The sequence below is a fragment of the Mauremys reevesii genome, linkage group 3 (genome assembly GCF_016161935.1).
Source record: "Mauremys reevesii isolate NIE-2019 linkage group 3, ASM1616193v1, whole genome shotgun sequence".
NCBI classification, from domain to species: Eukaryota; Metazoa; Chordata; order Testudines; family Geoemydidae; genus Mauremys; species Mauremys reevesii.
In genome coordinates, this window is record NC_052625.1 from 188,674,753 (window position 1) to 188,699,923 (window position 25,171).

At 39.0% G+C, this 25,171-nt stretch overlaps 1 protein-coding gene across 1 annotated transcript in view; it reads right to left on the minus strand.

Annotated features, from left to right (window-relative positions):
- The window catches only part of APOB (apolipoprotein B), a 47,303-nt gene extending 23,134 nt beyond the window's left edge, over positions 1-24,169 (minus strand). Inside the window, exons 1-18 of the mRNA XM_039529832.1 lie at positions 24,035-24,169; positions 22,303-22,338; positions 16,650-16,765; positions 14,066-14,211; positions 12,072-12,225; positions 11,755-11,910; positions 10,395-10,519; positions 10,147-10,232; positions 8,496-8,715; positions 6,793-7,020; positions 6,489-6,606; positions 6,226-6,372; positions 4,551-4,762; positions 3,988-4,225; positions 3,236-3,412; positions 2,691-2,882; positions 1,478-1,645; positions 384-595 (exon numbers count right to left, since the gene is read on the minus strand). Of these exons, the coding sequence (XP_039385766.1) occupies positions 384-595; positions 1,478-1,645; positions 2,691-2,882; positions 3,236-3,412; positions 3,988-4,225; positions 4,551-4,762; positions 6,226-6,372; positions 6,489-6,606; positions 6,793-7,020; positions 8,496-8,715; positions 10,147-10,232; positions 10,395-10,519; positions 11,755-11,910; positions 12,072-12,225; positions 14,066-14,211; positions 16,650-16,765; positions 22,303-22,338; positions 24,035-24,101 (2,798 nt within the window). The 5' untranslated portion in view covers positions 24,102-24,169. The remainder of the gene's footprint in view (positions 1-383; positions 596-1,477; positions 1,646-2,690; positions 2,883-3,235; positions 3,413-3,987; positions 4,226-4,550; positions 4,763-6,225; positions 6,373-6,488; positions 6,607-6,792; positions 7,021-8,495; positions 8,716-10,146; positions 10,233-10,394; positions 10,520-11,754; positions 11,911-12,071; positions 12,226-14,065; positions 14,212-16,649; positions 16,766-22,302; positions 22,339-24,034) is intronic.
- Positions 24,170-25,171: the final 1,002 nt, after the last annotated feature.

The window sequence follows — 25,171 nt, forward strand, 5'->3', positions numbered from 1 at the left end:
ATTAAGTATCACCCTATCACATAGATTTGCATTGTTATTGCCAACATTTTATAAAAGGGGAAATTGAAGCATAAACAGGCAAATATTATGAAAGTGAGTAACAAATTCAGGAATCTTTCAGGCCTTACTCCCGGGCCCTAGTCTGCTCTGACTACTACGTTACACTGAGAAGGAAGTTATCCTAGCTTTACAGTAGCAGTCATTTTCCAGAAAAGCAAAAAACAAACAAACAAATAAAGAAAGAAATCCAAAACAAAAACAAAAAAGCCAACCACCATCAAAATAAAATCCAGTACAATATTTATCATTCAGAAGCAAAAAAGCAAGAGAGAAAGGAGGATGCAATCTTGAAAGAGCAAATATTCTTATCCAGGTTCAAACACCTGAAGCTGAAGAGCTTGGTAGGGGTCTTTGGAGCAGGGATGCTGAGTTTTAATTGTCCGGTTCTCAAACCAACTCGGGCTTCTATTCCAGACTCATGGTATATTTTGGAGATCATCTGCACGCCGCTTCTAGCAAATGCTGGGATGTTTGCTCCCACATGAGTTATAAACTCAATTGCCATCGAGGGTTTAATGACCAGGTCTGCTTGCATCTATGGGGAAAAGATAAAATTATATATATTCATTCCCCAAAGAACATCATTTAGTTCTGATAATATCAATGTAAGAGTAATGTTCTCATTCTTATTGATTGACTAGATCTAGATATTGGTAGGTTAATTTATCAAATTAATGTTATTATTCAGTAAAGTTTGGTCACTAAGACACACTATAGAATCTGAAGGAAAAAGGAAGTGATATTTGTGGGGCAGCAAATATGGGGGGAGATAACTCAGGGACAATGAACTTGCTTTATAGTTGAAGCTGTTCCACCTGCAGAGAGACTTTGAATAAAAATTGGCTGTTTGGAGAGCCTCATGCAATTTAAATCCTGTCAGAAGAGACTTTTCCACAGTGGGAGGATTATACTAAGCTCCAGTGAGTAAGAGGTTTGACAAATAGGAATGGGTCCAAAGATCTAGCTAAACTTTCTCAGTGTATAAGAGCACTCAGGCTCAAGGTTTTAATTTGGTTGATTACCAAAATAGAGGCCAGATGCAAAATCTGGATGCAGATTCAAAAATTTACAGCCCCAAATTTCAGAGGTGTTTGGACTGGAGATTTTGTTCCAAACCTATTTCTGGTGACTCAGGATTTCAGGGAAGTTAGCATACTAACTTGGGTTAATTTGGATGAATAATCTTAGATAGCTATATAAAACTCAGGTATATTTTAATATTTGTTTTGTTCAATTTGTTAGTTTAATATTGCCCTCACCCAATGACAACCTGGAAGCATTGTAATTAATAATTTAATCTTTGTTTCTGGAATATTCTGTATTGTCTTTGACAAATTGCAATATTTCTGCTTTATTCCCAAAGGAGATGGCACACTTGTTAGGGGGATATAATATCATGACAGGAATTAAGACTCACATTCTTTGGTTGAATCTTCACCCCAGCCTTGGCTCCAGGAGTTGCAATTCCAGAGAAAGCAACTTGGAGCTGCAATCCTGCTCCGGTTGGGAGCTCAAATTCATTGTCCATAAAGATGTAGTGAACAAATAAGTCACCCTCTGTACCTTTTGAAATGGCCTGCACAATCTGTGAATCAAATAAGGAAACATTAAACAATTAAATACTTTAATGTAGGCTTTGTAACACTAAAATGAATCCTAAAATGAGGTATAAAGGACCTTTTAAAATATCCTTTAATCATAATCACATAATCTAAGACTATAATTCTTATACAGTACAGAGACCAAGATGGCACAAAAATATTAATTTATGAGGCACAAGTAAAAATATTCACAAAGAACATTTGTCAAAATCCGACTTTTAAGAAAAATAAATATAATTTCTTCACCTAAATCTGAGGAAACAATAGTGACCATCTGATTACATGGTGATAGGTGTAATATAATTACCTAAGTGGGTCAGATTAGGTAGAAGGGTGAAATCCTGGCATCACTGAAGTCAACGGTAAAACTCCCACTGACTTCAATGGGGGCAGGATTTCACCCAATATCCCTAAAGTGCAATACATTTCCTTTCCTTTTCAATATTATAAAACATTTTAAAATATTCCTGTACATTCTACCTTCATTAACACTTTAGCAATATAGCACATGGACAAACATTAAAATTTTAGGGATTACTCCCATGTTGGTCTCAATCCTGCAATGGGATCCTTTTGGAGTCAATAGGTGCATCCTTGTGTCTCAGCAGACCCCCACTGGCTTCTCTGGGACTCTGCGTGGATCTCATTGGTGGATTAGATCCACAGCATGTGAAATCAAATGGAATAAAGATACGGAGATAATCATGTATTGAAGACATTATCATGAATCTCACATTCTTCTGTTGTCGAGATACACAATTATTTTAGGTCCAGATTCTCAAAGGTATCTAGATACCTAATTCCCATTAGATGGATTTGTTTCAATGGGAGTTAGGCACCTAAATAACTTTGGGGATAGGGCCTTTGTCTTTTTTTGGCTAAATTTTGACACTACATTTTAAGTAATTTTCTTTTTAAGTGACTAGTACTCCATTCAAATATCTGTGCTTTATTTGGAAGATAAATATAAAAATATCCGATAGAAAAACCTAATGTGAAATATTTTCATTCTGCACTTCAGAAACATACCTTCTCTGGAATGGCCTGCAGAGTTTTAATGCTCTTTATAATCAAATTTCCCAGTATGTTGAGATCGTTGAGTTTCATATACCCAAGTTCTTCTCCCAGGATTCGGAGGTAGGCCCTACCTTCAGGAGCTTCATTGTTTCCCATTTCTTTTATCAGTTTTTCAAAGTTCAGCATTATTCCTTTCATCACATCCTGAGAATTCAATCAAAAAGTACCACAAAATAAAATCCCCTTGTAACAAGTCTGAGAATTTGATACACCCAGTACAATTACATAATGGCTACCAGCTGATCTGCACAGATACCCTTATTGGAGACAGAACTCTGGAACTTTGGTTCCTAAAACAAAGGATTCTACGGAATTCAATAAAGGAAAATCACCTTTAGTTAGGTGTAACTAGGGATTTTATCTTCTGTAAATTAACCACGAGAGGGCAATGCTCCAGATATACAATACGTTACACATGCCGGAAAGTACTGCACACAGATAAATGCGTGTGCAAAATATTTATAAAACACTGTCTAAAGAAAAGTCTGAAAGTATACCTGTTCCTGTCTGTCATCCTTGGAGTAACCAAAATAGTCAAAGAGCGCCTTGGAGACATGCTCTGGAACTCTGCCGTCAACCCAGTACAAAGCCTTACTGGCACTGTCGGGAAAGAACCCTTTCTGCCCAAACAATGCTTCTAGCATTGGCTCGAAACTCTTCCCATCCATGCCAATCTGAAACACAAGAAGACAATGTAATGACTGAGACAGATTCCCTGCTTCTAGGGAGTTTTACAGCAAAGAGACTCTCTGGTGAAAAAAATGGTACATTTTAAAATGTAAACTGCAATGACAGAAAGCTTTAGAGAAGGCACATGCCTGCAGCTGGGGAGCAGAGCGTTTGATCTCTCTTTGGGTGAAATTCACCCCCTTGCAGAGCATCAGCACAAGACCTATGAATTGCTTACATCCCTTCTAAACCCTAATATGAGTGCTCAAGTGTGACATTAGGGTGCATGCACTTCAAGTGGGGCTTTTGCAAAGGGGTGAATTTTATGCTTAATGAGATCTTGAATGACTCAACCTAAGCCTGAAATGCTCACAGTGGTAATGAGTGCCAAGAAAGGGCCAGTCTGCTCCAAAGCCCATTGATGTCAATGGCAGGGCTCCTTTTAACATCAGTGGGGTTTAGATCTGGATCTTGATGCTTATAAAACTAATATATTTAGTCACTGCAAGTCAGTATAAGCAAACAGAAAGAAAATATGTAAATACTGAATAATAATGTAATGATTTGACATCTGTTGTACCTCAAAGATATCCATTGGGCTAAGTCCATACAACTGCAGAGTAGTTTTTAGCATGGTTTCTTTAGGAATGTAGGTGTTTGGATCGAATATCAGATTTCCTTCTATTTTGGCTGAGACAGGATCATTCCCGGGCAGGGAAATACGTTTGGAAATCTGATAATTTTGTGAAAACTTTCTGAAGTCATTGGCTGCTGGAATCTGAGATCCTTTAAGAGCTTCTTCTACTTTGTTTTTAAGACTAAGAAAAAGGAAATTAATTGGAATACAGTTAGTAAACATTCCAGAAATCAGCTAGTCTTCAAACAATAATGATTTCTTCTGCCACTTGTCTTGATTGTATTTAGTGAATGCTCTGCACTTGTTCATGTAGAAAAAGCAAGGGTAAGAGCCAGAACCTCAGTGGGAGTAAGATGGTATATCTGTATTGAAGCCACCAATTTATACCAGCTGATTATCTGGCTCTCTGACTTTAAATTGTTTAACTGAGGCTATTTCAGTTCACCATTCCAATTAGGCTTAGAACTTCATTCCATGTCAACAACATACAATTTAATTGTACTTACTCTTCGATGCCTACTTCCTCAGAGTCCAAGATGTTGGCAATGTGGGTAGCAACAAAGCTTTTCACTTGTTCACTTTTGTCCCTTAGGAGCGCTCTAGTGATCTTGTTGAGATCAGATGCGGAAGGACCTTTCATCAGCATGAGATAGGCTGCCAGACGTTTATCAACTGGAGCATCGGCATTTTGAAAAGCTTTCAGAAGCACAGTACGGTCCTGTACCAACAATGAAAGGTACATTAGTGCACTGATAATCTGGCTAGCAGATGATATTGCCAGTGTCTGATTGGAACATGTTGGGTCAAATGATTCCCTTAATCACACCTGTGTAACTTTGTTGCAACTTTACTGGAGTTATAGAGCAGGGAAGCTACTTATTTCTAGGACTGGTAAAAAAAATCATTAAAACTTTGTTTTGATGGAAATTTTCATTAACAAAATCTGCTTTTGTCAAAACTGAAATTCATTTTGGTTTGTGGCAACTGAAAATGAAAACTGTTGTTTGTTGGTTGTTGAAAACCAAAACATTTTTAGTTTTTATTTTGTCAACAAAAGGCCAAAAACTTCTGAAGAAAACTTTAGATGAAAAATGAAAAAGTTTTTTGCTTGACATTTTTCTTAGGGAAAAATAAATCATTTCCCAACCAGCTCTACTTATTTCATATATATCGCATAGTAATTCTGATTACTTCACCTTCATAGTACACAAAAAAAACATTCCCTGAAATGTATCAGAGGGGTAGCCGTGTTAGTCTGGATCTGTAAAAAGCGACAAAGAGTCCTGTGGCACCTTATAGACTAACAGAAGTACTGGAGCATAAGCTTTCATGGGTGAATACAAGTTGCCACAGGACTCTTTGTTGTATTCCCTGAAATGTTTGGGGTGATGTACAACATCTTAACAACTATTTAAAATGTGAAAAAAGGTCCTGTACGCTCTTTGGAGATGGAACTGGCTTTTTCTACATTTCTGTCTAGCACGATGCAACCCGTGTAGGTTAAACAAACCTGATGCTGCTGTAGTGCAAATACAAATAATATCTAGCTCTTATACAGTGCTTTTCATCTATAGATCTCAAAACACTTTACAAAGGAGGTCAGTACCATTATCCCCATTGTAGAGATAGAGAAAATGAGGCAGAGAGAGGCTGACTTGCCCAAGGTCACCCAGAAGGCCAGTGGTAGAACCAGAAATAGAACCTAGGTGTTTGTCTAGTGAATTACCCACTAGGCAACACTACCAGAACAAATATCCACCCAGTAAAAGCAATGAGCCTGATTCTTCTCCTCTGACTGTAATTAAACCTGTGTAAATCAGAGGTAACGCTCTTGAAGTCACTGGGCCACATCCTCATTGTAATTACTTCATTGAAGACACCGTCCAATAGCAATGGACATATCCAATTCTCCTTTCACATAATTAAACCTGTGTAAAGCAGGTGCAAAACAATGGAGCTATGCAAATTCACACATGCTAAAGATCTGGCCCATTGAGAATGCTGCTGTGAGAGGAGTATCAGCCCCGGTAAAAATCAAGGAAGGGGTTCTAAAGAAAGGCTGGGGAATAGATAATGGGGAAATAGCATAAAATATTCATGGATGGAGAAAGCCTGCTTTGTTTAACCATTAACTAGAAGCATACAACCGAGATGAGCTAGAACTATACAAGATTGATTTACCTCATCAGTAATAGTCATTCTTCTCAGTGCCTGGATGGCTGCTTTCTGAACAGAAATTGATGGAACTTCACTTTTGATACATGTCTTCAGAGCAGATTTCAGGTTTGGATTAGCAACCTCCATTGCCTTGCCCATGTTTCCAATAGCCTGTGAATTATGAAAACAAGGCAATACATATATTTCCCCAATCAATAAGAATGTTATACTGCATGCTGTGATTTTAAAATAATAGATCATATAAAGAGAGAGGCAAATTAAAATACCCTAAGTGTGAGGTAGGTTAACTCGTCATTCCCAGAGCACTCATTGCCAATCATTGACTCCATAAAGTTTGCAACATCCATTATTTCCTGTGTCACAGTTTTCTTGTCCTCGTAGAAACTAAGGGAAGACAGAAATGAACCAAAAACCATTAGAAACACCTTACTTAGGTGTGTGTAGGGAATCTTTTTCTAAGTCAATTTGCACAAACATAATAATCTGAATGATTAAATCTCCAAATAATGATTGTTTCAGAGTTTGTCCTAACATTTTTTTTTCTGTACACGTATATGTACATATACTCACTTGGTAACAGCATGGCTTAAAGCATAAAAAGTAGCTCGACTTTGCTGATACTGGGCCATGTTAAGAATTTCCCGTATTCTTTTGGTACATGGAAAAGGCAGGAGTCCAAGGCTGTATGTGACTGCGTCCGCCACCAGAGGATCAATATTTCCAGTTCTTATTATTTGAAGTATAGAACCCATGCAATCTGGGGTACCGCACTGAATCAGACCCTGCACTGTGATGGAACTGAAAGGGAAAGAGATTATTGACATTAGTCCAATGTTCTTGAGTATATGTCCATGTTGCATATTAGAAAGAAATGTGCAGCCAGTGTGTTAAAACTATATTCAAATGAAGATAGATATTTTCTACAACAGAAATGTTTTTAGGTCTCTATGGAGTCATGAAATTCAGATTTGAGATTCAAATCACAAATCAGAACTTTCTGAAATCTGGAGTGGCTCAGAGTCAGAGTTTTCCAGTCAGGTCCTCTGTAGAGACTAGTCCAAAACCTGAAGTTCAAATCTAGATCCAAACTTCCACAAAGTCCAGAGGAGGGTTTGGAACTGGGGTTTTGGTTCAGGCGTATCCTTCTCCATCTCATCAATATCTTTTATACCTATGTATTCTGTGTCTGTATCCAGATTTGTATGCGTTCTAGTGCGAGTGATATATCCATATACCTCTGTGTGTCTCAAAATAAATCACACAAATGGCCATTAAAAATCAGTTAAAATCGTATTATTTTTACAAATTATGCTAATATCATAACCAGCTATGAACTGTTATTACTATTCATTGTTTGTATTATTGTAGCACTTAGGAGCCCAAATCGTGTCCCAGGAACTCATTGTGCTAGGCACAGAACAACCAAGACATGTAGTCACATGTTTCTCTCTTGAACCATCTCACCCTCCGCTCATCCACAAACCAGTCACAATCCTCAGACAGTGTAACATGAGTTAAACGGAAGCTGCTTTTTTTCTGCCTATGTGTAATGGAATAAAATGCAGCCAGGAGGGAAATGGTGGAGCAGTAGATTTGTGCCCCACTCCTGGACCTCCAAAAATTTGCTCTCCACAACTGGAGATTTGGTAGTGGTAGCACCTGGTGCCAAGGCTTGCAATCAGTGCATGTTAACACATCCTTTCCCTGAATAGCCTACCCAAGGTCTAATCCAGGTTTATCTCATAGTAGTAACCTATTCGTGGGGGAGCAGAGGGGAGGAGTCACAGGGCGACCGCTGACATCTGTGATAAAGGCTTATTATGCTGTTGTGCAGCATTTATTACATGACCATTTAAGGGAGAATTGGTACAAGTTCTGGATTTGATCCCATATAATACTGAGCAGTGCGATTTACACTTAGGAGTCTCCTCCCCTCAAAATATACTAGCATTTATATATATCAAAGTAACAGTTAATGAGCAAATGAAAAATATTACTATCTTGTGGAAGGTAAGAATAAACCTGTTGAAGTAAATTATTACCACACTGGACTTGTTTGTTTGTGGGATAACATTTAAATAGCTTTCCGTCTCTCCCTCAAACATACTTTTAGCGGTCTTTCTCAATGTCCAACTATTACAGCATTTAAGATATTACTTTAGGGTATGATTAAAACTGTTTACAGGAGAACATCACCTCTGGAATTAAATTTGATTCAACATTGCCAGGCTTTGTGTTTACACAATGCGAGAGCTACACTTTTTATACATTACCTTGAGGTCTCCATCATCTTCAGTACAAGAGACCTAAGAGTGTCATTGTGTAAGCCTCTAAGTCCAGTTACAAATTTGTAAAAAAGACTTGCTCTCTGCTGGTTCTGCTGGGAGGCTGACAACTTCTGCAGTTCCTGGAGGACCTTCAGCACAGCGTCTCCGTGCCGGAGGGATTTGGTATCAGCACTTTCCAAGGAAAGTCTTTTCTTTTCCAGTTTATCTAACAAACAGGAAAAGCATTATTTCTTTCTGTAAGGACTGTGATCTACAAACCCCACACCAGGCAGCCAGGAGCCCAGAGCAGCTCAGCTAGCCCCACCCTGCCACACTTGCAAGACATGAACAGGCTGGAGGAGGAGTTAAAAGGGAGCAGAACAGCTCACTGGTGGCAAATCAGGGAAGACAATGGACCTGAAACTTGCAGCTTCTGAGGAAAGGGCTGAGGGAAGGCAGGAACTCTCCCAACAGCAACTTCCTGAGGGAAGGGAAGACTGTTAGAGGGCTTTCCCTTCACCCTCTCCCCTGGTTCTTGTCATGCAGACAGAAAGCAGAAGCCCAGAAGTCTGCAGTGCAGGCAATACAGTGTTTATTGGGGTTAGTTCCAAGCAAGCATATTCATAGCTCTACACACTGGCAGAGTCTGTTTCCTGGTGTTCCATTCCCAGCTCCGACGCCGCAGAGCCTTTACCCCGCATCCCCCTTCCCCTCTCCGGCACCTCAGAGCCTTTACACCACATCCACCTTCCTGGCTCCGACGCCGCAGAGCCTTGCCTGTGTCCCTGTTCTCCATTCCCCTATTCCCCATTCCCACCTCCTCCTCCTTAGCAGACCCAAATATACCTGCAGTGCACGCCCCTGGTCACACCCCTTAGAACTTAAGGTCCTGTTCCATTTTCGAGGGTCATGAGTTGGGGTCTTTGTTCCACCCCTTTTGTACCCCACGGGTACAGACTACCCTGACTGGTGAGAGACTGGGGACTGACCTGGCGAGGGAGCCAAGTCACAGGAGGAGGCAGCTGCTGCCCTGAGAGAGAGAGAGCACTGCTGTGCAAAGCACGGCCATGAGGAAGTGCCCAGTGGTGAGCTGATCCCCTTCACATCTTCTTGTCACAGACTTCAAACTTTGAACCACAGTGGGTTGCCTAGGGAGGGCAGCCTTAAGGATTTCCTGGATGTCAGACCTTTGATAGCCCTCACAGGGCCCTGAGCTGGAGCCTGGTGGAGTGGGAGGTCCCAGGCTCCCCTACACCCCGCCCCACACCCTGCATATCTAAGGGCCTGAACCCTGACCACTAGGCAACACTGCCCACAAGGGCAGGCCATCACAGAGACATTTTAGTTTCTGACTCCTTGAAGCATCCTTCCTGTTTAAATAACAGGATCTTTATGAAGTTTTATATAGGTACTGATGTAGCTGAAGAGTGCATTTGTCTCCCAATATCTAGAATTATTTCACATATAGGTGAATACACACCATTGCTATTTCCTGAAGGTGATATGCTGCTTTTTTTATTGTAGGTGGTTAGGCATTTCTTAACAAAGCTAATCTAATTTGGTCAGTGTACATGTTTTATGAGGAGTGCATGCCGAGATGGGAAGCCAGAAATGTGCCACGATGAAATGGAAACATGTTTCAGTACTGCAGACCTACCTTCATCAAAGTTTCTGCTGTTGATTTTGGGGGTTTCAAGAAGTTTCAGAGTCTGTGTGACTTGTGCCATCATACCATACTGATTTCTAGTAAATAACAGAAAAATGCAGTCCTTTAGTTGTGGCTGAATTAGTTGTGCTTCAATTGTACTGAATCCATGGGCAGTAAATCAGGGCAGAATTTGACCTATTAGTATTCTTTATGACTATTTACAAAGGAAGGGTAACGATATATAACATGCCACCTACTTGTATGAGGAAGGCAGAAAGAGGTGGTTTTCTCTGCAGTCTACGTCAGCCACATGCTTTCTCCTTAAATCTATAGTGTACTGACAGGATTGACTGCTGCTGAGCAGGGTGGCTAGTGGACTGTTCTGTAAAACATAGTTTGAGGAACATTTAGCATATTTTGTTTTAGTGAAGCAAGCACATTTCTGAAGGGTATTTTTACTGAGCTGCAACATTAAAAGTGACAGCACATTGGGAGTGGTGCTGCGGTTAATAATCAAATCACAGCCTTGTCTAAAGAAAAACTGTGCCAATATATCAGTCCATATCCTGCAGTCTCTTCACAGCCAACACTACTGAAGATCTCTTGTCCTAAGTATCAGTGAAGTCATTATGGTGTTTGCTTGAGAATGTACTGCAGGACTGAGCCCTTACAGCCAACAGGAAAGGACATGGCCAAATCAGTTTTTAATTTGTAATGAAAGAAGTTGCCCGGGCTCAAACAATTAGGTGCTAGGGCTCAAGTGTTTTTTTTTACATTCATAAGGGATGCAGCAAACCCAGAGGTGCCAGAGCTATGAACTGTCAAGCCTAGAGGTGCCCGGGCTCAGCCCTGGCAAGCTCTGGCACAAATTAAGCACTGGCCCTTATCATTATGAAGTAATTTGCAATGGTCAGAATAATTTAGACACTTTAAAACAGTGTATGTACTTCACAGTCCTCCTATGGACTCCATAGTTACAAATGGTTTAAAGATTTCCATCAGCAACGAACATTAAAAGAATAAGCACAGGAGCATTCGGTACCAGGACCAAATCTTCCAGTGTGTGTGTTTGCGTGTGTGTGTGTGTGTGTTTGCACCCAGCCTACTTGCACGCACAAATACCCTGAGTGCCTCTGAGGATGGGGCTTGTCAAAGGATTTATCTTGGTGCATGCAGAAACTTCAGCATGCACATGCACATCAAGCTACTTGCATACATATGCTGGTTACATGCAATGGGCATATGCATGTTGGAAGATTTGGCCAATAAAGTTTAATGGGCTATCTAGAAAACCTTGGGCCTGATCTTATAAGGTGCCTCACACCTGACCGTATTAAGCCCATGGGAAAGTATGATTACATATATATATAAAATCAGTTATTCCGAACTATTCTCTTAAAAAACAAACAAAAACAAACCAAAAAACAACACATCGCATTGCAGTATTTGTGAGAACAATGTGAAAGAAGTTGAGATGATATGCATTTCCCAAAGTTCAGATTTTTCCATTGACTACCACTAATGGCAGGAAGCAAAGGCAGAGGGTCAGATTCTGAAGAACTAAAATAGCTATAATGAAGCACTTTCTTAAATCACATTATGCCCTGATGTACTTACCAGTCCCTTTATGAGGGCAATTGGGCTGACATAGTCTCTGATGGGATTGAAGTTATCGCAGGTTTTCAGGTTTCTATTAATTGAAATAACTGATGCTGTGTTCCCTTTCCTATCCTTGACTTCAACTTCACTGTCGCACTTTCCATATATGGTATCCTGGAGAGCAGGAAAAATTAACATCATTGTTCATGTTACCAAAAGAGTTCAAGTCTAGTTTGAAATCCCATTGCCTGAGTAAGAACGTCAGGACAGGGCCCACTTAGTGGGTTTTGCTGCATTTGTTAAAGAAGTAAATTAACTGTTGCTCAGCTTCCTACCATGGAGACTGTTTTTAGATTGTCTTCTGTTTCCATTGGCACCATAAGTGCTGAGATGATCCCTCTCTTGATGTTCAGAATGTTCATTGGTTCATCCTTCTCTGAATACAGCTGGACCTTCTTCCCATCCTGAGTGCTAAATTTCAGTTCATACCTGCCCCCCAAAAAAACAGTAAATGTGAGACAAAAATAAAAACAAGCTAGCCAAGAGCTTACCATCTTGATTATTGCCAAATGCTCCATGTATATCTAGATGTAGAATTATTTATTATTATTCATTTGTATTAATGTGACTCCCCAAAACCCCAATCAAGATTGGGCTCCATTGTGCCAAGGACTGTACAAACACACACATTTCAAATAATTTAAAACAGCATTTAAAATATTCCCTAATGAACCAGTTTCTGCATCTCTCCCTTGCCCTTTTTCATGAGAAATAGTGATCTTGGGTTCACTGCATATTATTTTATATTGCTATGTTCTTTCCCCCAATTCTGTATAGACTATCCCCAACCATGACTCTACTTAATATTATTTCTCTTTGAATACTGAGTAGGAGACTACTGACCATTAATACCACCTCCATTCTGGTGTATACACTTAAAGAATAAGATGTTGTAAACTTTGAGGACATTCAGTGAAGAGCAACAAGAATGATTTGTGGTCTGGTAAACCTAATTTATAGTGACAGGATTAAGGAGCTGAGTCTATTGAGTTTATAGTAGAGAAGGCTAAAGGTAAAATTGATGGATCTGTAAGTATCTATACAGGGAGAAGATTTCTGACATTAGAGCACTCTTTAATGTATCAGAGGGGTAGCCGTGTTAGTCTGGATCTGTAAAAGCAGCAAAGAGTCCTGTGGCACCTTATAGACTAACAGACGTTTTGGAGCATGAGCTTTCGTGGGTGAATACCCACTTCGTCAGATGCATGTAGTGGCTGCTACATGCATCCGACGAAGTGGGTATTCACCCACGAAAGCTCATGCTCCAAAACGTCTGTTAGTCTATAAGGTGCCACAGGACTCTTTGCTGCTCTTTAATGTAGTGTGCAGATGCATAACAAAACCCAATGGTTGGTAGCTGAATTTAGACAAATTCAGATAGGAAATAAGATGTGATGTTTTCAAAGTAAGGGTAATTAACTATTGGAACAGACTACCAAGCAATGCAGTTGATTCTCCATCACTGGACAACCAAGCAATGGAAGCTGGTTTCACTGGTGGACCAGAGGGGACAGACACAATAAATTACCAGTGTAGGAAGGAGCTAAATTGTGAAGGACATTAAAGGTCAGTAGCAGAAGCCTGGGCTGTATGCTTAGGTGGGCTAATGTTACTTTGTGCTGTGTAAGCCAAGCAAAGTAGTCTGAAAGTGGCTGGACACGGCCATTTGACAATTCCTCATGTTCAGGGGAACTTTCCTCCGGTAGAAAACTCAGAGTGGACTACACTAACTCCTACACCAGCACTCCCTACACTCCTGATATGAAGGAGAGAAGGAAGCAGGCTGTGAACATTCCAGTGTCAGAGGGCTTGTCTCCACTTACTGGTGGATCAATGCTGCAGCGATCGATCCACCAGGGCTCAATTTAGCAGGCCTAGTGAAGAGCTAAATCAACCCCTGGTGGTTAGTTGCTAACGTAAGTCAAATTGTGTAGCTTAGATTGACTTTCCCCCGTAGTGTAGACCTGCCCAGAGTGTGGATGAGACAGGGAGCTGAGCTCTGCTACACTCAGGCTTTCAGTGACACAATTCAGGACTGTCCCCATGAAGCACTAAATTGTTCCACAGACAGGTGGCTCTGAATCAAGGAATTGCAACTAGCTCCCTTCAGCCTCCTGCTCTCTCAACATCACAGTTCATTCCCAAGTCTGGGACAGCACTGCCATACACCACCCCTTCTAAAGGACAGGGCAGGTTGTGAAGTTATAGTCTATCCCAAATTAAATAAGGACGGGTTTGTTAGCAAAGGCTCTAGTAAGTTTTTGCTCACTGGGCCATGGCTCTGGCAAAGTCATCTGAGTTCTTTGACTGTTTCAGGAGCGTCTTTCCCTCAGCGTCCACACCAGACATCTCTCGCAGAGTACATTCGCTTGTCTTCAGGATGAAGCTACACAGCTGTGGGACCTCCAGCTCAACCTGAAAACATACACAGCACATGTTTGCTCCTTCTCTTACTATCACTCCTGAAGAACTATGTGGTTCATATTTTTAAAGATACAGGAGATTTTTTAAAATTTATTTTTAAAGTAACACTGTGTGCAGGGCCGGCTCCAGCTTTTTTGCCGCCCCAAGCGGCGAAAAAGAAACAAACAAAAAACCCACCCGATTGAGCTGCCGCCAAAGTGCCGAAGCGGAAGACAGGGAGTGAAGGACACGCCACCAAATTGCTGCCGCAGACCTGGACGTGCAGCCCCAACAACACACGGACTGCTGTCCCTTTCTAGTGGCCGCCCCAAGCACTTGCTTCCTTCACTGGTGCCTGGAGCCGGCCCTGACTGTGTGCACCGTGCACTTGTATAGCAGTTTTTGTGTGAAGATCGAAGAGTGCTTTAAGTAATCTTACAATGTCCAGGTGGAGTAGAGGTCATATAGATTTGTAGAGTACCTAGGATGTAGGGGTCCTGGTCTATGACTAGGGTCCCTAAGAGCTATGGACATATGAATAATTAATAATATATTCCTCATATTAACGATGGGTAAACTGAGAGACAGACACATTATGTGACTTTCCCATGATCACATAGTAAGTCAATAGCAAAGCCTGGAACAAGTACCCAGGTCTCCTGCTCCATCGATTTTACCGAACTAGATCTGAACCAGTTCCTCACTTTCTGCTAGTAGAGAATTTTTAGTTAAAACTATTTTTCAACAGAATATTGGGTTTTCAACTGAATTACTTTTTTATTGAAAAAGTGTCTGCTTTCCATGGAAAACTTTGATTTTTCATTGAAAAAATGAATGCTCCAAACCCAAAATATTTCTTTCTCATGGGAATGGTAGTTTGGTTGCCTCACATCTCTATTTTCCTCTAAGGACTGGGTTCCCCAGCCAGGTTTTGTCTCCTCAGATACATTATGGCCATTTAACTCCCATGATACACTGCCTCTCCTCACCAATAGGGGAGAGTATTCCAACCAGGGAGTCCAACTTGTAGAAGAAAATGGGAGCACAAGGCACCCAAACTACAACTCCTAGGCACTACAGTGACATTCTGGAACAGAAATATTTTGGCTAAAATAGTTTGGATAGTTCAGATTTAGATAATTTTTACAAAAAATTAAAAATTTGCCACAGGGTGGGAGGACCATTTATCCAACCAGCTCTTTCTCCAGTTCTGTTTACACAAGCTGAAGATACAGACCTTAGAAGAGAGACTACATATTATCTCCTGAAAATATGCACAATGGACCATGTCCTCTTGGCTCTATTCTGGTCTTACTGATATCAATAGAACTACTTACCTAAGGAAAGTGAGTGTGACATGGTCCAACATTATTATAAAGTTCAGAATTATTATTAATCAAATAATATTATAACCACAGATGGTCAAAAAGTAGGAATTTTTTTGCAAAAACTTTTGGCAGAAAATGTTGAAATTTGAAATGTTATGACCAGAGTATTTATAGGTATTCTTACAGTAATGATAATAACATGTGATCTTACTCCCATTGACTTTAATTGGAGCAGAATCAGGTCACTAATTTATAAGATTTCTTACATATGGAATGTGCCAAAAGTGAGTACATTTCAAGCAGAACAAGCATGAGGATGATTAATGAAAAACACTGAACATTTGCTCCACACCATACTGCATGCTAGATGCAAAGACCAGCAATATTCACTGTAAACAAGCAATCTGCAGTGTGGGTCTTGACATTGGCTTCAGAACTTGTGAAGAAATTTGAACATTATACAGAGGAGTATTTAGTTGCTGGGCAGAACACTGTAATACCCAAAAGCTATTTGCCCAGTTACCCAGATAATGAAGTAATATTGTGAAATGTGACATTTTGAGGAAGTTGGAAGGAGAATAGGATAGGTTATCAGGCTAATGGCCTATGGAGCCTTTCACCCCTAGGATACCAGATCCTGACCCAGGAAGATAACTGACAGTTTTCATCACTGGGTAAGTATTCAGTGTTCTGCATGAAATCAATTGATCAATTAGCAACCTCAGTTTAGGCTCTAGTGGATAAGCGTTGAGTGGCTCTATTGGCAGACTCAGAGGATAAGCCAAATGCTGAATGAGCCATGCACTGAGTTACCAACTCTGCTATCTCTTCTCTAGAAGTAGAAAAGCCAGGTCAGGTTCGAGGTACATTGGCAGAGTGGAGTGAAGAAACTCCGCCAATCTTGCCACTGCCTTTTCTGTCGGAAAATAAAGGGCTTCAGACTTCAGGGCGGTCAAATGTGTGCATTTCACAATCACTACGTTCACTAAATAAAAAATGGAGCGGGAAGGGAGATGGAGGGCGTAGGAAAATATGGGGGAGGAGTTTCCAATTGTTAATCCCCATGTTTCCCATTATCTTTTATTTCTGATTGTAGTCAGTTCTTTCTTCCTCTTTCCTTACCTTGCAGTTAATTTTTGAGCCACTTCGTGAATCTGCTGTTCCTTTTACTCCACTTGCTATTTCTGCTTCATAGTTGTAAACGTATTTTCTGAGATGTTTAAATCTGGTTGCATCTTCTGCAATTAGAAAAACAAATACATTTTTATGAATAGCACAGACCGATGCCTATTTATATCATCACAATACAAACCAAGATAGCACTGTGCAAACTGGAAATAATGCCAAAAATGAGGGAAATATTAGCATATCCCTATGGCTGATTTCTTCTTTGGTTTTGTACATACATTTTTTTAAGATAAATCTGTAGAAGGGATATGGTGAGTTGTCATTACTTGAAGCCTTTAAATCAAGATAGGATGTTTTTCCAAAATATGTGCTATAGCTCAAACAGAAATTGTGGCATTGATGCACAAGTCATTGGATCCTTTCTCCTGTATTATGCAATATGTCAGCTTAGATGATCATAATGATCCCTTCCGGCTTTAAAGTCTATGCATCTCAGATTTTTTTCCCCATTAAAGTCAATGGTAAGCACAGTTGGGAATGTAGGCCCCATCAGAAGAAAATGTAAGGGATAAATGAAGCTATGCAAAGGAAAGAAAGCAAGAATAGTAAAAGGCCAATATGGCTCCATCAGGAGCTCTTTAATGTCATGGAAATCAAAAAAGAAATTCTACAAAAAGTGGAAATGTGGATGAATTGCTAAGGAGGAGTAAAAAGAATAGCATAAACATGTAGGGACAAAATCAGAAAGGCTAAGGCACAAAATAAGTTACACCTACCAAGGGACATAAAAGGCAATAAACAGAGGTTCTTTAAATATATTAGGAGAAAGAGAAAGATGAAGGAAAGTGTAGGTCTTCCACTTAGTGAGGAAGGAGAGATAAAACTCATGACATCAAGAAGGTTGAGGTGTTTAATGCCTATTTTGTTTCAGTGTTCATTAAAAAGGTTAATGGTGATGAGATACTCATCACAGTTAATATTAACACAGGGGAATGAATGCAAGCCAAAATACGGAAAGAACAGATTAAAGAATATTTAGATAAATTACATGTATCCAAGTTAATATGGCTTGAGGAAAACTTGGAACTGTTATCAATTATGTTTGAGAATTCATGGAGGATGGATGAGGTCCCAGAGGACTGGAGAAGGGCTAACATAGTACCCATCTTTAAAAAGATGAGCAAAAAGGACTTGGGGAATTATAGACCAGTGAGCCTAACTAATACCTGGAAAGATACTTAATTATTTTTTTTGAGCAATATAGTTATAAGCACACCGAAAATAATAGGGTTATAAGGAATAGCCAGCATGGATTTGTCAACAATAAATCATACCAAACCAACCTAACTTCCTTCTTTGACAGGGTTACTGGTCTAGAGGATAGGGGAGAAGTAGATGTGATATATCTTGATTTTAGTAAGGCTTTTGATAAAGTCCCAGATAACATTCTCTTAAGCAAATGAGGGAAATGTGGTCTAGATGAAATTATTATAAGGTAGGTGCAAAACTAGTTGAAAGACCATACTTAAAGAGTCGTTATCAATGCTTCACTGTCAAACTGGGAGGTCATATTTAGTCAAATCTATTCAATATTTTTAGGTTTGACAGAATCAATTTTTGTTATAATTTTGATGGATAATATACAAACTTATTTTAAGCATTTTAAAAAATATATTTAAATCTTCAGTTTTGCAAAATTATGGATTTTAAGCCATTTTTTAAAAAAAATATTTAAATTTTCACAGTTGTTACAGGAAATTAATGGGGGAAATTTAGACAATAATTATTTAATGACATTAGATATTGATATTTAAAAAGTTAAAGCTTTATAGCCATTAAAACACAAATTGTCAACATCACATGTCAGAATATACAAAGTAAATATCCTTAAATCAAACTCTAATAAATTCTCAAGCAGCTCTTTTCTTACTTTGCCTATTGGTAAATTTAGAATAGTATGGATGGGAATATTTTTTTCATTGGTTTCTGTGTGTATGGTCAAATTGAAAAAAATCTAAATCTAAATCCTTCCAAACTTAAATACGTTCGTTAATGACTTGGATGATGGAGTGGAGAGTATGCTTAAAAAATGTGCAGATGACACCAAGACTGGAGGGGTGGCAAGCATTTTGAAAAACAGGATTAGAATTCAAAATGACCTTGAGGAATTAGAGAATTGGTCTGAAGTCAGTAAGATGAAATTCAATAAAGACAAGTGCAAAATACTACACAATGCACAGGTACAAAATGGGGAATAACAGGCTAGCCAGTAATACTACTGGAAATGATCAGGGGGTTACTGTAGATCACAAATTGAATAAATCAACTATGTGATGCAGTTTCAAAAATCCCATCATCGCTCCAGGGTGTTGTATGTAAGTCACGGTAAGTAACTGTCCTGTTCTACTCAGCACTGGTTAGGCCTCAGCTGGAGTGCTGTATCCAGTTCTGGGCACCATACTTTAAGAATGATGTGGACAAACTGGAGAGAGTCCAGGGGAGAGCAATAAAAATAAGAAAAGGTTTTAAAAACCTGACCTATGCGAAAAGGTTAAGAAAACTGGGCATGTTTAGTCTTGAGAAAAGAAAACTGAGGGAGGTCCTGATAACAGTCTTCAAATATGCTAACAGCTGTTGTAAAGAGGACTGTGATCAATTGTTTTCCATGTCCACTGAAGATAGGAAAAGAAAAAAAGGGGCTTAATCTGTAGCAAAGAAGATTTAAGCTAGATATTAGGAAAATCTTTCTAACTATATCTGTAGATAAGTTTTGGAGTAGGTTTCCAAGGGAGGTTGTGCAATCCCCAAGATTGGAAGCTTTTAAGAACATATTGGACAAACACATCTCAGGGATGATCTAGGTTTACTTGGTCCTGCCTCAGCACATGGGGCTGGACTTAATGGCCTCTCAATATCCCTCCCACCCCCACCTTTTTATGATTATATGCAGACAATTAATTAGATTGTTTTTTAAAAGCCTTTATTGGGTTTCTTTAAAAGTGGTGTTTGCTTCCTTGCTAACAACAGAGTTCAACTCAAATTTGTTCAGTCACAATTCAAAGAAAACTATAAGAGCCAATTTGTCCAGGAACGTCACACGATTGACGTTTCCAAAGATAAATGTGGAAATGGAGTGGAACCCCTCCCCCCCCCAAAACCAGAACCCCTAATTGTAATTGTGCAAGAATCTAAAGAACCGCCCTGCTGTCCAAAAGTTTCTGGGAACATGAGATACTTTTCTGAGTCAAACTCACACCTGAGTTCATGTACTCCCTGGAGTTCTTCCTTTTTATATTAGTGGATTTTTTTTTTTTTTAAATTTGACGTGTACAGGACCCAGATCAGGCCTGTGCACTATTTAAGTCCTTGAGATAATATCAGGCAGGAGGAAATGTGTTTAGAAGCCTCTCCTAAGAGCGCAGAGGACTTAACTGGCACACAGGCCTTGTGCTGGGCCTCTTCACACAGGGAGATTTCACCTATCTGTCCCTACTACCTGCAAAGGAGATTCAGCTTTAATATTATTATTATTATTAATTATCTGTACTGTGGTAGCACCTAGGAGCCCTAGTCATGGACCAGGACCCCATTATGCTAAGTGCTGTATAACACAGAACAAAAAAGTTGGTCCCTGCCACGAACAGCACACTGAATTCTGCTTGCAGATCAAATGAAAAATCTGTGAGGTTACATAGATGTAAATGAAAGCAGAATTTTGTTCACTGTCTCACAGGGATATGAGATCTTCCAGTGGCAGGCCTGGAAATGGTGGGCCAAATTCTGTTGACAGATTGCCATTGTGTCTGCTGGCAGAATTGGAAACTAACCCTGATCCTCCTTGGGAGGAAGGAAAGTCAACTTCATCTTGGAGTCAGCACACACAACTCCAGTGAAATCAATAGTTTTGCCTCTTTATGCCAGCACTGTTTGGCTCAGTGAAGTGTATTATAGTCTCAGCCATGCTCCTGTAGCACATTTTATCATGTCAGCAGGGAATGTCTCAGTAGAATCTGGTAGGAGTTTGTCTGCTTTCTTTATATTTTGGTACAAGAATTATGCTTCAGAGGGAAAAAGAGAGAGAGATCTTAAAAGGAAGCTATACATCTTAGAAGAGGAATATATGAGACAGTCTAAGCTATGGAAGTGGGACTGAATAATTTCAAATCAGAGAGCCAAATCCTCAGATGGTGTAAATTAGCATAGATCTGTTCAAGTTGATCTGTGCCAGTTTACACCAGCTAAGTATCTGGACGAGAGTTTACTCTGACATCACTGGGGTTGTAAATGAGAGTAGAATTTTCCTGCAAGTATCCTGTTTTTTTCCTTAAGAAAAGAACTAGGGATACTTGTGGCACCTTAGAGACTAACACATTTATTTGGGCATAAGCTTTCGTGGGCTAAAACCCACTTCATTGGATGCATGCAGTAGAAAATACAGTAGGAATATATATATATATACACACACACAGAGAGAACATGAAAAAAATGGTGTTTCTTGGATTTCCAGAGTCCGTAAGCCTTATCTATTTTCCCCTTGACGTCAAGTATTTTATTTCAGACACCACAGATTTATTTATTAATAAATATGAATATGATAGCAATAAATACTTAGTATGGTATAGTTCTCTTCATCCTCAATGATTTAACTAGTCTGATCGGCCAATTATATTAATTACAGTCATACAAACAGTTTGAAGGTTATCCATGTAAACTTCAGCTACCTTACACTCTACAATATTATAATTGTTTGTATACTTTCATCAATTCTCACAAGACTGATATCTGTTGTACTAATTCTAGGAGACATAATTTCCCTCCAACTACTCCTTCATTTCCAGTGTTTAACATGAAGCTTATCTGTTATAAAAGGAATAAATAATGATGAAAATAGTAAATAAAAAGAAAGTTGAGAAATAGACAGCGAAACCCAGAAAAAAATCTCTGAATTGGTTCAGATGGATGAATTAATCCTGATCACCTGTAGATGGTGCTATAGTGTCAAATAAGAAAAAGCAAAAGCTCATCAAGGACAAAGATCAAAACAACTCATTGGACACTGACCCTCCAGAGGAACATTCTGTATCCAAGAAAGCAGTCAGGGCCAACCAGGATTCATTACAAAGGTTGTGCATAAAGTCAGCATTTCCTGTTTCTTGACTAGGTTGGTTTAATAAATTATTATCCCAGCTGATAGAGTTATTGACATATTCTGTATTTGAGCCAAATCCCTGGGTGTAGCAATAACTGAAAGGAGTAAATCAGGAGTGAGATTACCAGTGTACATTGAAATGAAATGCATACGATTTCCTTGTTAAATCTTCAAAGCTAGAGAAAGGGGACTTCCAAAATAATGGACCTTGAAAATCAACCAAGCAAATAAATGTGATATTTATTTGTGGAAAGTTTTTTAAAACTCAGAGCCACAATCACTGCTATTCAGTCTGATGAAAAGTCTTAAAATTCATAGGGCTAAGTCCCTGACACCTTCTAGTTCCTGAAGTCAATAGGAGTTTTGTCTGAGTAAACATCTGTTTTAAAGGAAAGGATATATGGAAGTGGAAAACAAAAAACCCAAACCATCAACTTTGGGAGGTATAGTCAGTTAAAACAATAGTAGAGCAAAAGGAATACAAAGGGAGAACCTTACTTGAGCAAGCTGAATTTCCACTTTCAGGCCCATCTTCTGTAAAAAAGCAAAGCATAAAATAAAGCTTTTACAAATTATTAATATCAAACAAATAAAATAGAAATACATATGTACATTCTGCATCACAGTCCAGAGATGGATATGCAGCCACAGTGGGGCCTCACTAATTTGTACTATCAACTAAGGGCTTCGTTCTGCAAATACTGAGGTAAAAGACAAAATTCCAATCTACTTAAATGGTGAAGTCGAGCATTAAAAACACATTACAAATGACTGAATTTTGTGAATTAGCAAGCAAGGGCCTGATCCTCAGATCACTGAACTCAGTGGCAAAATGCTCCTTGATATTAATGGTGTATGATCAGGCACTAAATGTACAACATGATAATAAAAAAGCATTGTGATGGGGGAAGTAGTACAGCTGATAGATGACAAACAGACCAAATGCATCACAGAATATACTTTCTATACAACACTGAAAAGTATAGGTTAGTTTTAAATTACGAAATAATGAAAATATTGAATAGTAGACTAATAACTGCACTGCGGTAATATTTCTTTGTAAAAATAACAATAGCTTTGCTATATGAGACCTCTGTACAGCTCTCTGCTATTAAATCTTGACTAAGAAGCAGGGGGAGACCTCCGTTTTTGTGTCTGAATTATAAAATTTGTGGACTGGTGAAAAGTAGATAAGTAAGAGTCACCTGTATTGATGACAGAGGTAAACATATTTGTTGAAAAATGTGTTTAATTTAATCAATATTTGGATTACATAAAGTTATGCATTCACTTAAGGTTAGTTTGAATACTGAACCTTTATTCTTTCATGAGCTCTGATTCAAAGCCCACGGTCTTTTCTTTGACTTAACTGATCAGATTCATATTGTTTTGAATTAGGAAAAAAGTAACTTGTTTCAAGTAATCTAATAACAAAAACAATACTAGTAACAATGTATAGGACCAAATATATCCTTAGTGTAACTCCGGTGAAGTCAATAAAGGCACACTGGTGGCGAATATTATCATTACCTGCATATAGGACCAGATCCTGCTAAACACCCATTTATTTCAATGGTGAAGGATTGGACCCATAGTTCTATCCTCCTAAAGGATCCCGAAACATTTTACAAACTACGGTACCATTGAATAGTCTGAACAGACACTCCTAGGCCAGGAAGGAATTATCTTACAACTCCACCATACCACATTCATTTTTTCCCCAAATTATACCAGGTGTATCTTTACTGAACTGAATCAAAATTACTACTGTCATCTTTTAATACAAATCGCTATTCCACATACAGTGCCTCCTACCAGACACATCATGTTTTATCACTCACATCCCATCACACTTGCAGTAAAAAGTATTAGCAACACCCACACTAAATCTGCAGAATACTATACAACATCTCCTTGCAGGTGAGCAATGACCACGGTAAAGAAAAGCAGCTAGGCAAAAATAAAGGATGATGATACCACTACACTTGTAAAACAAATTAAAAATAAACCAGAGAAATGGTAAAATTTCCAACTTTTCCTTGTATGGATTCAATATGGGTCCTGCTATTAGGACACACTCACATCACAAAAAGGGAATAGATTACATATTTCCCATCCTTTGCTTCTCTGATTCTGTGATTCATTGTCCCATAGATTTTCCCCTCCCTGATATTTTAATAGATTTGCACATAAACCAGCAAAAAGCCCTGGCATATAAATTTCTACTTACGAGTGAGAACATCACTACTGAGCAGCAACAGCAGCAGCAGCAGCTGCCAGAGCTGCAGAGGGCCCATGGTGAGCACCGGACCCTATTGCTGCTGTCCCCTCAGTTCTTCTCCTTTCTCCCTTCACCTCTTCTACCCAAGTTTCAGGGAGAGAATGAGCCTCTCACTTGGACCTGCATTTATATAGTCTGTTGCAAGCAGCTGAGCCAAATGGTTTAGAAAGTTCAGAGCAAATTGCAAAAGGTCCAAAGGTGAGAGTCCTGGATCCTCTTTGCAATTCTGCAGATGGCTCAGCCTGGGCTGCGGAGGCCCCAGAATGCAGAAGACTGAACATTTATCTGTGGTAAATGATTGTGCCACTTCAATTGTATTTTTCTTTCTTTAACTGAGTTTTAACAGCAGAAGATAATATTCCAACAAAAAGGGATTTCCTCCTTTTAGCAAGAAATAAAGTCAATCATGTAAATTCCTGCTGAGAAAAGTTAGCACTACAGACCTTTGAATTAGTATGGAGGCTGAGAGGCTTGAATGGTACTTACACATGAGAGTAATTAGATTGTTGTATAATTTAGGCATCTTCTCTTTACTTAATGTGAACATGCTGTCATGTGGCCAGAAGAGGCAGAACAATCAATATTACAGATGCCCTTTATAGGGCCAAAATTTGCTTCATACCTTGCTCAAAAGCAGATGCATTTCAGACAGGCTTGTAATATCTACGCACAACAAGCCATATCAAATGTTGGGATTAGAAAATTCAGTATTCTTGCTGGTTTCAGTTAGCCCAGATTTTTAGAGTTCAGCTCCTTGTTTGGTAACAACAACAAAGAAATGAGAGGTAAGGATAAGAAATGATCATTATTATTCAGAGAACTAAATGAAGGAAATTCAAAACTGCACAGTACTCGTGAACATTTAAGTGCATATTAGAGCTGGTCAAAAATCAGGATTTCCATCCCATAGGGAATTCCAATATTTGGGAAAAAATTCCCAAATCAATATGAAAAGCAATTTTTTTCCAGAATGGAAAATTCCCCAAAATTCAATTAAGTAATGTCAAAATATTTGATTTTGACATTTCTGACCACAATGAAAAGTTTTGACATTCCCAAATCAAAATATTTCTTTTCGTTTTGTTG